Genomic DNA, 13,480 nt, shown 5'->3' with positions numbered 1-13,480 from the left:
GACCTGAGCTGAAGGTAGATGCTTAACCAACTGAGCCACCCAGGCGCCCCAAGGCATGGGGGATTCTAAAAGAAGAGCTTATTCTCCATTAGGCAGTGTTGAAAGAGGAATGGTTAAAATATATTGGAAGAGGAGAGGCTACTTGGATCCCATCTTTTAACTGTAATTTCAAAGCACAGGCTGATCACACACGCACATGCACACTCGAGGGGACAAAAGAGAGGAGAGAGAGAGATATTAATTGAATTTTGATGAAATCTATATGATTTAAAGGTCTAGAAATCAGAAATCTAAATGTGTAAATAAGAAGTATGGGAAAGAGTGCCACATTTTGGAATAGTCATGCTAGTGGGTGTGGGGTGAGGTTACGCAGCACGAGGAGACCCACGCAGAGACTGATCAAGCCAAACTTCCAACAGCTCAAGTATGGTCCTTTGAATGTATGGCTCTTTAGAGTCTCTTCTACGGGACTTAAAGTTGATCATATTTCAATATATATATTCATTTCCATGTACTGGGAATGATGGTTTTAAAGCAATATATTCACAGCTCTTATGAGAGTACCAAAACTTTGCTCTTGTCCAGTGTTTTCCCACATGGAAAATTACAGTTTTATAAGCCTTAAGTAGATCTGGAAGAACTTGAGATAAAGTTTGGGTTTCTGCAAAGCATATTAATTTGCTGAAAAGTGACTGCGCTTTGTTTCTTGGAGAAAAACACTTAGTGTGCTGATGAACAATGCTATTGTTCTCAAATTAATGGAAAAATTTCCATATTCTGCCCTAACACAAGACTCTGGAAGACAGAACCAGTGAGTGAGCTGTCTGTGTGCAAGAAGAGGGAGCTGCAGTTTTACAAGGGCTCGTGTATTCCTTTGATTTCCTTTTGGAAACGTTGGGAGAGCATCACAGTCTGCATGCGTCAGCACTTTTTAGAAAACTTTATTCTCTGTCCCTCTCTGATTTTGGCTCATTCTGAAAGGTACTAGAAATAGTTTGTGCTATATTAGAAATTTTAGAAATAGTCAAATAAATGAACAGACTCATGGGTTCCCCCCCACCCCCAAATAATGCCTATCTAAAGTCTAAAAATTTTAATTTTTGATGTATTTTGTCTGGGTAGGCTTCTAGAAGGGGCCTTCTTCAAAGGCAAACCAGTGTCATGCTCTTCTGTGAAAGGGCTCCAGGTAAGTCCATAATGCTCTTAGCCCTGAGGTGTCATATTGGCCAAGATGCAGGGAGCACCTTTAGTATGATGGCCTTACCCTGAGCTTGGGAAGATCCGGAGCTACTTACCCGAGCCCAGGGATGTGTGGACATCATGCTTCTCACTTGGAACCAATGTATCCATAGTGACACCTTGGGGACGTTGGAGACACACCAGATACCAGATACCTCCAGGTTCTTTCCGAGCTGCCACTGTTGTTCACAGTGATCTTTGCACCCTACTCTGCCACTTCTCTGGGGATGCTCAGAATTCCCTCCCCAGCCCCAACTTTGGTCTTGTCCACTGGGCAGATTTTTTCCTTTCATATAAATCCCACTTTATGTCTTTTCTGTCTGTGCCCCAGTATCTAGCATCCTTCCTCTTCCCTTTCTTACTGTAATGCAACTGAGATTGTGAGACAGCAGACCGCCAATGTCAAGGCCCTCCCCCTCAGCCCCCTTGGAGCTTGCCTCAGGCTGGTATTTCCGATTTATAGCGTTTTAATAGTTCTGGCATTCTCAGAAGCTTACTTCATCCATCTTTAATACAAGTTATATTTCTGCCACCAAAACCTGATGTTGACAAATGTGCATAAGCAAGTGGCTGGAGGTGCCACGAAGTCTGGGTGATTTATTTCAGTACTTCTTCTAAATACTTGAGCTTTCCAAAAATAGTCATACCTTTCTCTCTCTTGCCTTCTCCCTAAAATGTACCTCTGTTCTAGGTGCTAGTTTATGACAAAGCAAGTAGGAGAATTCCAGGTGTTTAACAACCTGCTGCCATCGGGCAAAAATGAGAAACCCAGGGCAGTGGTCTCTTTAGCATCCTAATGGGCTCCTTTTCCGCGCAGGCTGGCTACATGTCTGGGATGCTGGTTCCCGTAGGGGTCGGGATAGCGGGCGCCTTGTTCATCTTGGGAGCACTCTACAGCATTAAGGTTATGAATCGCCGAAGGAGAAACGGCTTCAAAAGGCATAAAAGAAAGGTATGGTGCCCACAACAGCAAAACCTCACCCGTTTCAGAACATGCTTCGCTTTCCCAATTTACTTAATAAAGCACACGGGGCTTAATGAGGCAGGAATGGTACTGACACGCCCCGGGGTTTGGACTAGCAGCTGCAGCGGCTGCCTGGGCTTCGGCTGCGTGTGTTGGGGCGCCTTTTAAAGGGGCCTGGTTCTCAGTTTTGCTCTGCAGCAGAAAGGGTTTAACGCTCTTCTGTTTTTCATTCTCCAGCAGAGAGAATTCAACAGCATGCAAGATCGAGTCATGCTCTTAGCCGACAGCTCTGAAGATGAGTTTTGAATCCGACGGGAGTTATACTGGGATATTCACCTGTGTGATTACTTCATTGTTTATTTTGGGGCAAAAAGACGACGAGCATCCTGCTGCATCACTGCCGTCAGGCCGTCGGGCTCATCGTCTGCTGGGCAGTGGATTTCTCTCGTACCGAGCAGAAGAGGCACGCCGTAGCCTTGCTGTAATAGGCCGTGTTTGTTTTTCTTCGGTAGTGAGTTTTCCACAACCACAGGCGACCGCTCCTCAGTGTGCAGCGCATGTGCTGTTCACTAGGAGTTGCTGGGTAAATATTTTGTATTTTTCCAAAGGGCCTGTTCCGTGGTTTACCTGCACTAAGCATAACGATTATTGCAGCCAAGGCACGTTGACTCTGACCTTGAAATCTTAACGGAGACTAGCTCATGATGACTGCGTTCGGCTCACTTGAGGCTCTAGGCTTCTGGGCCGCGGTACGTCCTACATTTGCGTCAAACCTAGCAGCAAGCTGGAATGAAATCTCCTTTGTCAAGAAGATCTCTCGGCGCATTAGGATTACGTGTAGATTTGTATCTATCTTGCATTCTATACTCCAGTCTCCCAGTTTTATTATTTTGCATCTTCTTATCCTCATTCTTGGCAGGAAAAAAAATGCACCAGAAATAACGCATTGAATGGACACTCAGTCTTTATGTATATTTGCTTTCTTAAATAGTGTGATTGAGTCTGACAGACGTATCAATAGACGCTTACATGGTTATCACTAAGAGGTGTCCTTTTTGTGTATCATTTGACTTTGCAAGAAGAAATGAGGAAGAAATCTAGAAGAAAGTGAGGTAGGTAAGCTCTCCGAGCATTTCTGTCCGCCATTCACTAATGTGAATTATTCGGAACATTGCTGTGCTCCTGCTGGGGTCTTAGTCATGGAATGATGGGGCCACCATTGGTTCTTATTTGCCTTTATTAGAAAATGGACAGTCTGTGGTAGGTGCAGGCTTCGTAGCCAGAGTCCCAGCCTCTCTCAGGGCATCCCCTTCTGGGGATGTTGGCCGATGCTAGATCATTTCTCATTTCTTTTGGAATACAATTCCTTGCCCTAGCTTTTGAATCTGGGTATTTGAGTCGAATTTTTAGGTAAAGCCTTGACTCATTTGCATGGAAGAATAAAGGTTACTGGTGACAGTGTCCTTAGTGCTTGGCAACGTGGAGAACCTGTTCACATTTATTGGATCCTGCTTTGCTGTATTTGAGGCGAGCTGCACAGTTATTCCTCAGAGCTGCTGTAGGGGGTAGGACATATGTTTTTGTTCTCCCGTTTGAATGAAGACAGAACTGAAGCAGAGAGGGGAAATGATTATCTAAAATCATACCCAGGAACAATCAGGACAAGAACCCACTTGGACTCAAAACAGTGTATCCGTATCATCAATTCAGTGCCCTTCCACATAGTTTGCAGGAAGCAGCGACATTTCAGAGTCCTTCTTTAAAACCAAGATTCTAAGGAAATACAGGAGACCTTTGAACAACATGGGGCTGTGCTGCACAGATCCACTCATACGTGGATTTGTTTCAAGTCAGTACAGTCCTGTAAACGTGTTTTCTCTTCCTTCTGAGTTGCTTAACATTTTGTTTTCTCTAGCCGACTGATTGTAAGAACGCAGTATATAAAACATATTATATATGAAATATATGTTCATTGGCTGTTAGAATTTTGGGGGAGTCAAATGTTATATGTGGGTTTTCAACTGTGCAGGGGGTTTGACACCCTGAACCCCTGTGTTCAGGGGTACAACTGTAGTTGATTGGCCAAGGACCATTTCACAGGAATTTCTGTCTTTGTTAAACGAACGATGCCTTACTAACTTCCCTTGTACACAAGTTCTTTTCCTCTCCCACCTCACGATTTCCTTCACAACCACATAAATTTAAGTATTACCTCTAGAAACCTTTCTAGAATCCGTTCTTGAGTGATAGCTGGCTTACAAGGATGTTTTCATCAAAATTTTTTTTTTTTTTTTTTGCCAGGAGATGTAAGCAAATTGTGAAATTGGTCAAGAGAAATGAGAGGCTCTATACAGTCAAATAGAAGTTAACAATTGATAAATAAGCTCAAGGTCATGTTTTAAAAATAAAATTGAGAACAATGACGCTCAGAAGTAATTTGTAATTTCACAAGCAGAGACATCCTGCTGTTGCATAGGGCATGTTTGCCTTTTCGCAGAGCAGCCCCTGGCCGTGAGTGTTCCTAAGGTTAGGGGGAGGTGGGCAGGACGTGGTGTTACTGTTTCTGTATTCTTGACAAGCTATTTATAGCAAACACACACTAAGCCATTTCATCCAGCAACACATGGGTGATGCTAATGGCTATTAATGCCTCTTAATGCTTCGGGCTACTCATAGTGTGTAGTTTTAACTAGATCACGCCTAAGAGGTTAAACTTTCAAACTATGGAGTAACAAAGTCACAAATAATGGACACATATTTTCATGTATTCCAGAAGGCTATGGGGATGACGTATGTGCATTTAGGCCTCAGCAGAAATGTCTCTGCCCTTTTTGGGACAGGTGACTGTTAAAAGAGAAAGAGATGACTTAGACCCCAGCAGATTTCCATACAAACCTATTTCAACACTGGGTTGGGGGAAGGTTCTGTGGATGTGTTTATTTTGGCTGTTTTCTTCCCTGCCAGTGGTTGTAGAACAGTGATTTTCAGTGGTTGGCTGAAGTTATTCAGAGGATCAGAAAAGGTTGTCATGTTCTAAACAAAACCCGAGATTAGGGGTGCTGGCACCAGAGAAGGTTCTGGCTACTGGTTATACTGTCCAGATAAAAGGTAAGTCAGGCACCGGTAGGATTACCTAAAATAAGTGATTTATCTGCTTATATTTGCACATTAAAAATAAAAAGGCAACTCTTGATTCTAACAACTAAGCTAAAACCATTTAGCAGCGAAACAAGGAGAGCTGTCTGGCAAGGGGTGCTGTTAGCTGAAGCTTCAGTTGCTAACACTTTCCCTTTTGAACCGTATTTATCCTCTCAGACCTGCACGTGTCCCACCTGGGGGTCAGGAACTGTGTCTTATTCTCAGAGGAGGAGGCAGGGTTTCCCAAACTCTGGCTCCTAAGAATCATGCTTGTGCCACACACACATTCCAAGACCCTGCCCCAGACCCATTGAGTCAGAATCTCCAGGGGAGGAGTTTGGGATTCTTGTGCCCAGGAGTTAGAGAACAGAGCCCGGAGGGCATCGATCTAGAGAAGAGCTTTCTTATTAAAGAGACAAGGGAGAACAGGTCCCTTGGGGAAGAAGCCTTTTCCCTAGTCAGCTATCCAATAAATCACACCTGCCATTGTGGAGAAAGGAAAACAAAAGGAAAGAGAAAAGGATAGAAGCTTCTAGAAAGAAAACAGAATGCGGGTCGGAGAGAAAAGGGTTCCTCTTGTGTCCCTGATGCCTTTTTCTCTAATCAGGAGATAGTACTTCAGATTTTCCTCTCCTGTAAGCTGCTTCTTTCTGTAGCTGCTGGCTTAATTTATATGCAGTATTTGGAGTTAATTAGTATCCCAGGGAAACAGATTCCCTTAGCAATGCCTTAGCCTTGGCTTCAGCTCATAAACTGCCTCAGATACAGTCTTCCAGAAACATTTCTTAAAGTCCCTGCATCTCACATAGGTAACAGTGTTGTGGGGAAAATTTTAAAGCACCGTTTTAGAACATGTTTAAAGTAGTTTTAGCATGGTCAATCAAAGCTTATTCTTTATTTCGTTATTTTTTTTAAAGGCTAAGGCTTAAAAGTCAAACGTTACAGAGATATCAGAAAATAATGCCGAGTAACATAGAACATTCTGAATGCCTGGTGCTTCTTTCTTCCATGTTCCTCCAGATATCTCCTTCATGTGGAAGTCCAGTTGATGAAACCCCTTATTTGAATCATATCCACATCTTGGGAAAAAAAGCCTCAAATCATCCATAGGCATCGTGATTTCTGTGGATATGAATAATCAGTGTTTCTATCAGCTGCCAAAAAGCAGCTTTTGGGAGTAAGGTATATTGCCTGGCACAAGTTTTTAGCTGTGTGGCCTTTTGGCAAGATATGCTTTGCTAGGACTACAGGGAAATCTGTTGAAAAAGAAATCTCTACTTTTTAGGGTATGTGAAGGTATGGTTGCAAGGGAAGAAGTGTGGGTAGAAGAAGATGGAAGAAAAATCTTGATGCAAGGCAGATGTAAACATGGCACATTACACTGGCATATGCTAGAGGAGGCCAACGTTCTGAGTGGACTGATGCTTGGAAAAATGGAAAAGAGAAGCAAGGAGAAAAAAGCAAATGAGGTAGACCATTGGTGGGGGAATGGGTCCTAAATCTAAATTTGTTTTCATCCTCTCCCTCAAAGAAAAATCTTCTACACCTGGTAGAATGGACACGAGGGGGAGGGAATTGAAGCCCGAGATCGATAAGGAGACAAAAGGAGCTTGGTTGCTTTAAGTAAGCTTAAGCTCAGTTAAATATCTTTCTTAATTACACAGAGTTAAATAACTGAATATAAATCTCGTGGAACAGGAAATCATTTGAAAACAAAATAATAGTGTTGACCTCGTAAAAGTCCTTTATTTGTATGTTTAGCATCCCCCATAAAATGCAGACCTTTCTGGGGTCTGTTTGCTCTGCTAATGATCAATTTTGGCAGTCAGCAGAGCTGGAAACATAATTCTGTTGCTCACATGCGGCAAGAATAGTCAGCGTTTATTTTGTAAGCCACTGTTAGCATTTGTACAGTGAGCATACCCTATTTGGGTAATTGATACATCTAATTCCCTATTAATTAGCTTTAATTTCTACTATGTGTGTATAGGATAAAGGAAAGGAAAGAAGGGAGGAAGAAAGAAGAAAGAAATTTCCTCCAGGAAACAGCAGCAAAAGTACAAAGACACAAATCCTCTGCTCCTTTGTTCTAGTATGCTTAAAAACACAAAACAAAATTGGGGTTAAAAAAAAATCCTCTCAAATCTTCCATTTATTAAAGCAAAGATCTTACTTTCCCTCCTCAAAAAGCAACAGGAGCAATAATACAAATAATAACCACTAATAATTTATAACAGCAGTATACATGTTCACCCTAAGACTGCCGCCTCCAGATCCGAAGTTCAAGACTGATTTTGTTGAGAGGGGGAACCTTTTTTGGGATGAGGATGAAGGAACTGAGAAGGAGTAGAAACAGAAGAATTAAGTACAGGGAGAAAAGTCCTTTTTTTTTCTTCTCAAAGTTTCTAGGTGTGGGAACAGGGTGCAAGCAGAATGGAAGGCTAATGGAGTGCTCGCTTGGGTCTTTTATTACCCTTGAGGTGGAGAGGTCATTTGCTCTGGTCTTCAAAGACTGAACCTGGTAGCAGGTTAGGACCCTGGGGCTTAAGAGTCTACCGTGCATCTCCGTGCAGCTCCGTATTTTCTTCCTAATTCACAGTGAAATAAAGGAGGGGGACCAATAGCATTTGAGACACTTCTCCAGTTTTATGCCTCACAGCATAGCCGTGGAGTTTGCATAGTTGCAGATGTCTTCATGATCAAACGGACCAAAATCTACGTGTAGGAAAGTATAAGTCCAGTCTTCCAAAAACAGAAAGATGTTTGGATACCAGATAATTCAAGCCTTTTATCTTCCAACCAGGAATTTTGGTACAAAATCTCCAATGATCAGTTTCCCTCATTTCCTTCTTTGTGTAAGAGATGAGGGAAAGGAGAAGAAACCTGAAATGGTTCTATAATTGGATGGATCAAATCCCAAAGGCCTGTGTCAAGGGGACAGAGGATGTTTAGAGATTCTATCCTTGGCAGGCCAAGAGCACTGTGATGTTATTGCTTCTTACTTAATCAGTATTTATTGAATGTCTTTTATGTGTCTGGCAGTGTCTTAAGAGCTGGGGAAGCAAGGTGAGCAGTCCATGACCAGAAAGAGCTAATGAACTAGTGAGGGAGGAGTAAGCGGGCCATTTTATACAGGAGCAGGATGGGATCCAGAAAAGGGGCATCTAACCCTGCCAAGATTGGGGTTGTTTCTCTAGAGCCGGAAGCATCAACCTGAAGCCAGAGGGGTGAGTCAGGGTTAGTGAGGTAAAGAGGGGAACAGGATGGGTCCTCCAGCCAGGGAAGCCTCATGTGCAGAAGCCAGCAGCGAGAGATCAAGGAGTTAAGTATGCTGGAGTGCTGGGTCTACTAGGGATGTGAGGGTGGGGGTTGGGGGGACACACGCAGTGCAAAATACGAGGTGCTCCTAAGAGTCTGCTTGGTTATATCAAGGAATTAGGACTTTAGTTTGAGGACATTTAGAGGCATGGAAAGATCTTATGCTGGGAAGTGGTGCGATCAGGGCTGAGTTCACGGGAAGACTGGATTGGCAAGGTTAAAGAAGAGTCAGGGACACCCGTCAGGGGCTGGTGCAGCAATGCAGGTGAGAGGTGGCTGGGACCTGCACCAAGGCTGCAGGAGTGAACGGAGGGGGAGGGTGGCTCCCAGAGGCGTTCGGGACGGGAGCAGAAGGACTCGGGGGTTAATCAGATGTGGAGATGAGGGAAGAGACTGGGTAAAGATGACTGTGGTCATGGCACTTTTGAGGCTCTCCAGATATCATGGAGTCTAGCGTCCCGGCTTCTGGAGGACTGACCCTATGTTACCCCAGCACAGCCAGCCTGAAAGAAATTCACTTACACTGCTGCCAAAAATGTGGGTAACTTTAACTTTCTACGTAGTGTGTGTAAGTACGTGGTCATTCTCTGTAACTTTTAATAGGAAGTTCCAAAGAAATAACTTTCAATTTAATAAAACTTAAATGAAACATTTGGGAAAACCCTCCAAATACCTTTAAGTGATTATATTACTCTGGTTGAGCCCTAGTATGAATTACGATCTAGGATCTGATTGGTTCTCTTGCTTCGAGAAGACTAGTAAGAGTTTCTTATTTATTGACATGAGAACGAAAGCTCTGGATCTTGGTGTGTGTGTTGTTATTATTATTCATAAGCACCAACTTTATGCATTTTATGCCTACGGAATTACTTTCTAATTTTTTTCAGTTTTATTGAGATAGAGTTGACATACAACCCTGTCGGAGTCTAAGATATATACGGAATAATGCAGGTGTTGGGACGTGATTACCACAGTAAGTTCAGTTAACAGCTGTCCCCTCACATAGTTACAAAAAATGTTTTTTCCTCGTGATGAGGACTTTTAGGATCTTCCCTTAGCAACATTCAAGTACATCACACAACAGTGGTAACTACAGCCATCGTGCGGTACACTACATCCCTAGTACTTATTTATCTTACAACTGGAAGTTCGTACCTTTTGACCACCATCCTCCAATTTTCCCACCTACCCCACCCCACTCCCCCAGATCTTGTTTTTCTTGAAAACAAACCCAGGAGGCTTCTTTCAAGGCTGGTCTGTGTGAGGACACGTGGGGTTTGGGTGCAGTCATGGAGGGAAGCAGGCTCCCTCTCCCCATGCCCAGCGGCCTCTGTGAACTTTTGACAGTTGTGAGGGGTGACCATCAAGTGGTTAATCTTCTTTAGTGTATGAAAAATAAAGCAAGGGGGCGCCTGGGTGGCACAGCGGTTAATCGTCTGCCTTCGGCTCAGGGCGTGATCCCGGCATTACGGGATCGAGTCCCACATCAGGCTCTTCCGCTAGGAGCCTGCTTCTTCCTCTCCCACTCCCCCTGCTTGTGTTCCCTCTCTCGCTGGCTGTCTCTCTCTGTCGAATAAATAAATAAAATCTTTAAAAAAAAAAAAAGAAAAATAAAGCAAGTTTTCCATGGTTACCATGTCAACCCAAGGCCGGATTCTGGAGGGCTCAGGGCATTAACAATGTAGGCTTGAGGAAATGCAGGAAAGCCCGAGAAGAAAATAATGATCGCTTCAGTCCCACTCCCCAGAGACAACCATGGTGAACACTTTGGGCTATACATTTCTCATCTTTTTCTCTGTGTACTTATGGTATGTTCTGTATACATACTTGTATTTGTACACAAAAGCAGGATTATAATTTACATGCTATCTTGTTACCTCCCTATAGCTACAACTTTACATGGCTGTTTGAAAGAAAGAAAGAGGGGGCCACCTGGGTGGCTCAGTTGGCTAAGCGACCGACTCTTGATCTCAGCTCAGGTCTTGATCACAGGGTGGGGAGTTCAAGCCCCGAGTGGAGCCTACTTAAAGAAAAGAAAGGAATAAAGGGAAGGGAAAGAGCTTGTGAAAATCCCAGGGTTGTATTTGAATAAATAAGCTGTCTTTTCCTCAGATTTATTCGGCATTTGATTGTCGGTGACTGCCCAGTTACCTCCAGACACTTCTGTATGATGTAGGTGAAACCAGGGTTGACATCTCTGTAAACACAATGCATATGGGCTAATGTCACGTCCCTGCGCTCTGAGGGGTTGGAGACCTTCCTCTCCTTGCCTTTGCTACCAAAGCAAAGGTTGTGAGCTTTTATAATTAGACAGTAAGACTGAATTACCATGAGTGTAGATACTAGGTGTGAGAAATAATGGGGAAGAATACACTTGCTGTAATGACCTAAATTGATTAAAGTGACCTGAATTGTTCAGTTCAATTTGAGTTTAATTATTTTTTTTGTCATTCATTATAGCACACACATACTTTCTATATTTGATTTCACTTGGCTAAGGTTAAATGTTCACTGTTATGTCCATTATGTTTTCTTTTCTCTGTCATTGTTATAAAGAGAAATCACAGCTTTTCACATTCCCCCTCCACGTCTTCCTAAAATTTTAGGTGTCTTTAAAAACAGTTAATGGAGGCTGGCGGTCCATTTGACCAAGACCTTTATAAATGTCTCCACTAGCCCATACCCTCCAAATTTCTTGCACAGAGTAGGATATGAAATTAAATAAGGCACACAGTAAGGCCCCATGAGCTTTACTCTAATAATATTTTCTTTGGTTGTGAAAGTGGATTCTTGTTCATTAGGTATCACTAGATTAAAGTTGAACGGCACAAGTCTTGGCAAACTTGGACTGAATCTTCACCAGGAAGACGATGCTCTTTGGGACACATTTCTGTTCACGCTCAAGGCCAGGAGTCAATCAAAAACAGCTGGGAAAAGTTTTTGCAAATAAATGAATTAAGGTCTTATTTATTTTCTATTCTAAACAACGAGGGTCTTTTTAAAGTTCAGTTATGGGGAGTTATTGAATAGTTGAGTTTTATGCTATGTAAATAAAATGTGAACCCAAAAATGTTAGTGCAATTCACATTTCTATTTAGTGATAATAAAATCATGACCATTTATTGAGCTGTTGCTGTGGGGCGAAAGTTGTGCTCAATGCTTTACAAGGGAAAACTCACTGAATTCAGACCAAAACTCAATGAGGTAGGCACCCTAGGTCACCAGTGACTCTCCTGATGACAGAAATCTCACTTGTAGCAAATAATTATCCTTGACATATAAAAAATATAAAACAAGACCTCTAATAACAATTGTGTTGATTATTTTTTCATGTTGTGGAAACTATATAGCACTTAAGCCGTAATTTTTCCTTAATTTTTAAAGGATTCAATTTCTATTGTATCAGCCCACAGTGAACATTGGCTTTGGGGTAGTGCCTGTCAGTTGGGGCTGCTGTTACAAAATACCCTAGACCGGTGGCTTAAGCCTCAGCATTTATTTCTCACAATTCTGGAGGCTGCAAAGTCCAAGGTGCCGATGCCAGCATGGTGGGTTCTGGTGAGAACCCTCTTTCTGGCTCACAAACAGTTGCCTTCTTGCTGTATCCTTTCATGATAGAGAGAGCTTTAGGGTCTCCTTGTCTTCTTATAGGGGGACTAATCCCATCATGGGAGCTCCACCCCTAATGACCTAATCAAAACCCAATTACTTCCTTAAGGCCCTACTTCCTAGTACCGTCACACTGGGAGTAAGACATTCAACAATGCATTTTCGGGCAGACGTTCAAACATTCAGTCTATACAAGGCCCATAATCCCTCTCCCTAGGGCTCCAAGGTGAGGAGCCCAGAGAGAAGAAGACTACATATTGAATTATATCCAGAAATTGTTGAATGAATACCTGTGGACATATAAACACCTTGCTTCAATAGGTAGTGTTCAATAGGCAATCCAGTTATTCAAAATTGTTTGGAGTTACCATCTATCATTTATTGGAGAAATAGTATGCAATTTTTAAGTAGTAAATTCAAATTTATCACAGTGATCTAAAATAATTTTATACTGGGGCACCTGGGTGGCGCAGTCGTTAAGCGTCTGCCTTCGGTTCAGGGCGTGATCCCAGCATTCTGGGATCGAACCCCACATCAGGCTCCTCTGCTAAGAGCCTGCTTCTTCCTCTCCCACTCTCCCTGCTTGTGTTCCCTCTCTTGCTGGCTGTCTCTCTCTGTCAAATAAATAAATAAATAAAATCTTAAAAAAAAATTTATAGCTTACAAATACTTATGTTCGTTCTGAAATAAAAACAAAAAGAGTATTTGTGACATGAGACTTATGTAATGTCATGAGAAAGTCTGTCCCATTGTAAACAGCTGCCATATTGTAAAAATTGAGAGTGTGCTATGTTCATATACTCTTGGTTTCTAGATCCACAAGGCTTTTGCCTATGTTTATGGTACTCAGCATTGCTTAACGTGATTTTTCCAACCCAAAAGAGAATTACTGTTCAGATTGCACTTGTGCAATGCACTACTTCATTAAATTAAGTATATTAAAATAAAATGGGGGTGCTTGGGTGGCTCAGTTGGTTGAGCGTCTGCCTTCGGCTCAGGTCATGATCTCCAGGTCCTGGGATCGAGGGCCACATTGGGTTCCCTGCTCAGCGGGGAGTCTGCTTCTCCCTCTCCCTCTGCCTCTCCCCCTGCTTGTGTTCTCTCTCTCTCTCTCAAACGAATAAATAAAAAATCTTTAAAAAAAAGTCGGTGTGACATAGGATCTGTTCCTCGGCTAAAGAATTAATAGAAAGTGGTTTCTTTGGGTCCCTT

The 13,480-nt window shown here is 42.6% G+C and overlaps 1 protein-coding gene across 2 annotated transcripts in view; it reads left to right on the top strand.

The window, feature by feature from the left end:
* The window catches only part of ARMH4 (armadillo like helical domain containing 4), a 148,837-nt gene extending 144,211 nt beyond the window's left edge, over positions 1-4,626 (top strand). For both annotated transcript variants that reach the window (XM_026480300.4, XM_048220082.2), the window contains exons 7-8: positions 2,057-2,191; positions 2,441-4,626. In XM_026480300.4, coding sequence (XP_026336085.1) covers positions 2,057-2,191; positions 2,441-2,509 — 204 coding nt within the window. In that variant the 3' untranslated portion in view covers positions 2,510-4,626. The remainder of the gene's footprint in view (positions 1-2,056; positions 2,192-2,440) is intronic.
* The last annotated feature ends 8,854 nt before the right edge of the window (positions 4,627-13,480 follow it).

The sequence above is a fragment of the Ursus arctos genome, unplaced genomic scaffold (assembly GCF_023065955.2).
Source record: "Ursus arctos isolate Adak ecotype North America unplaced genomic scaffold, UrsArc2.0 scaffold_25, whole genome shotgun sequence".
NCBI lineage: Eukaryota > Metazoa > Chordata > Mammalia > Carnivora > Ursidae > Ursus > Ursus arctos.
This window is presented reverse-complemented; position numbering and strand designations above follow the sequence as displayed.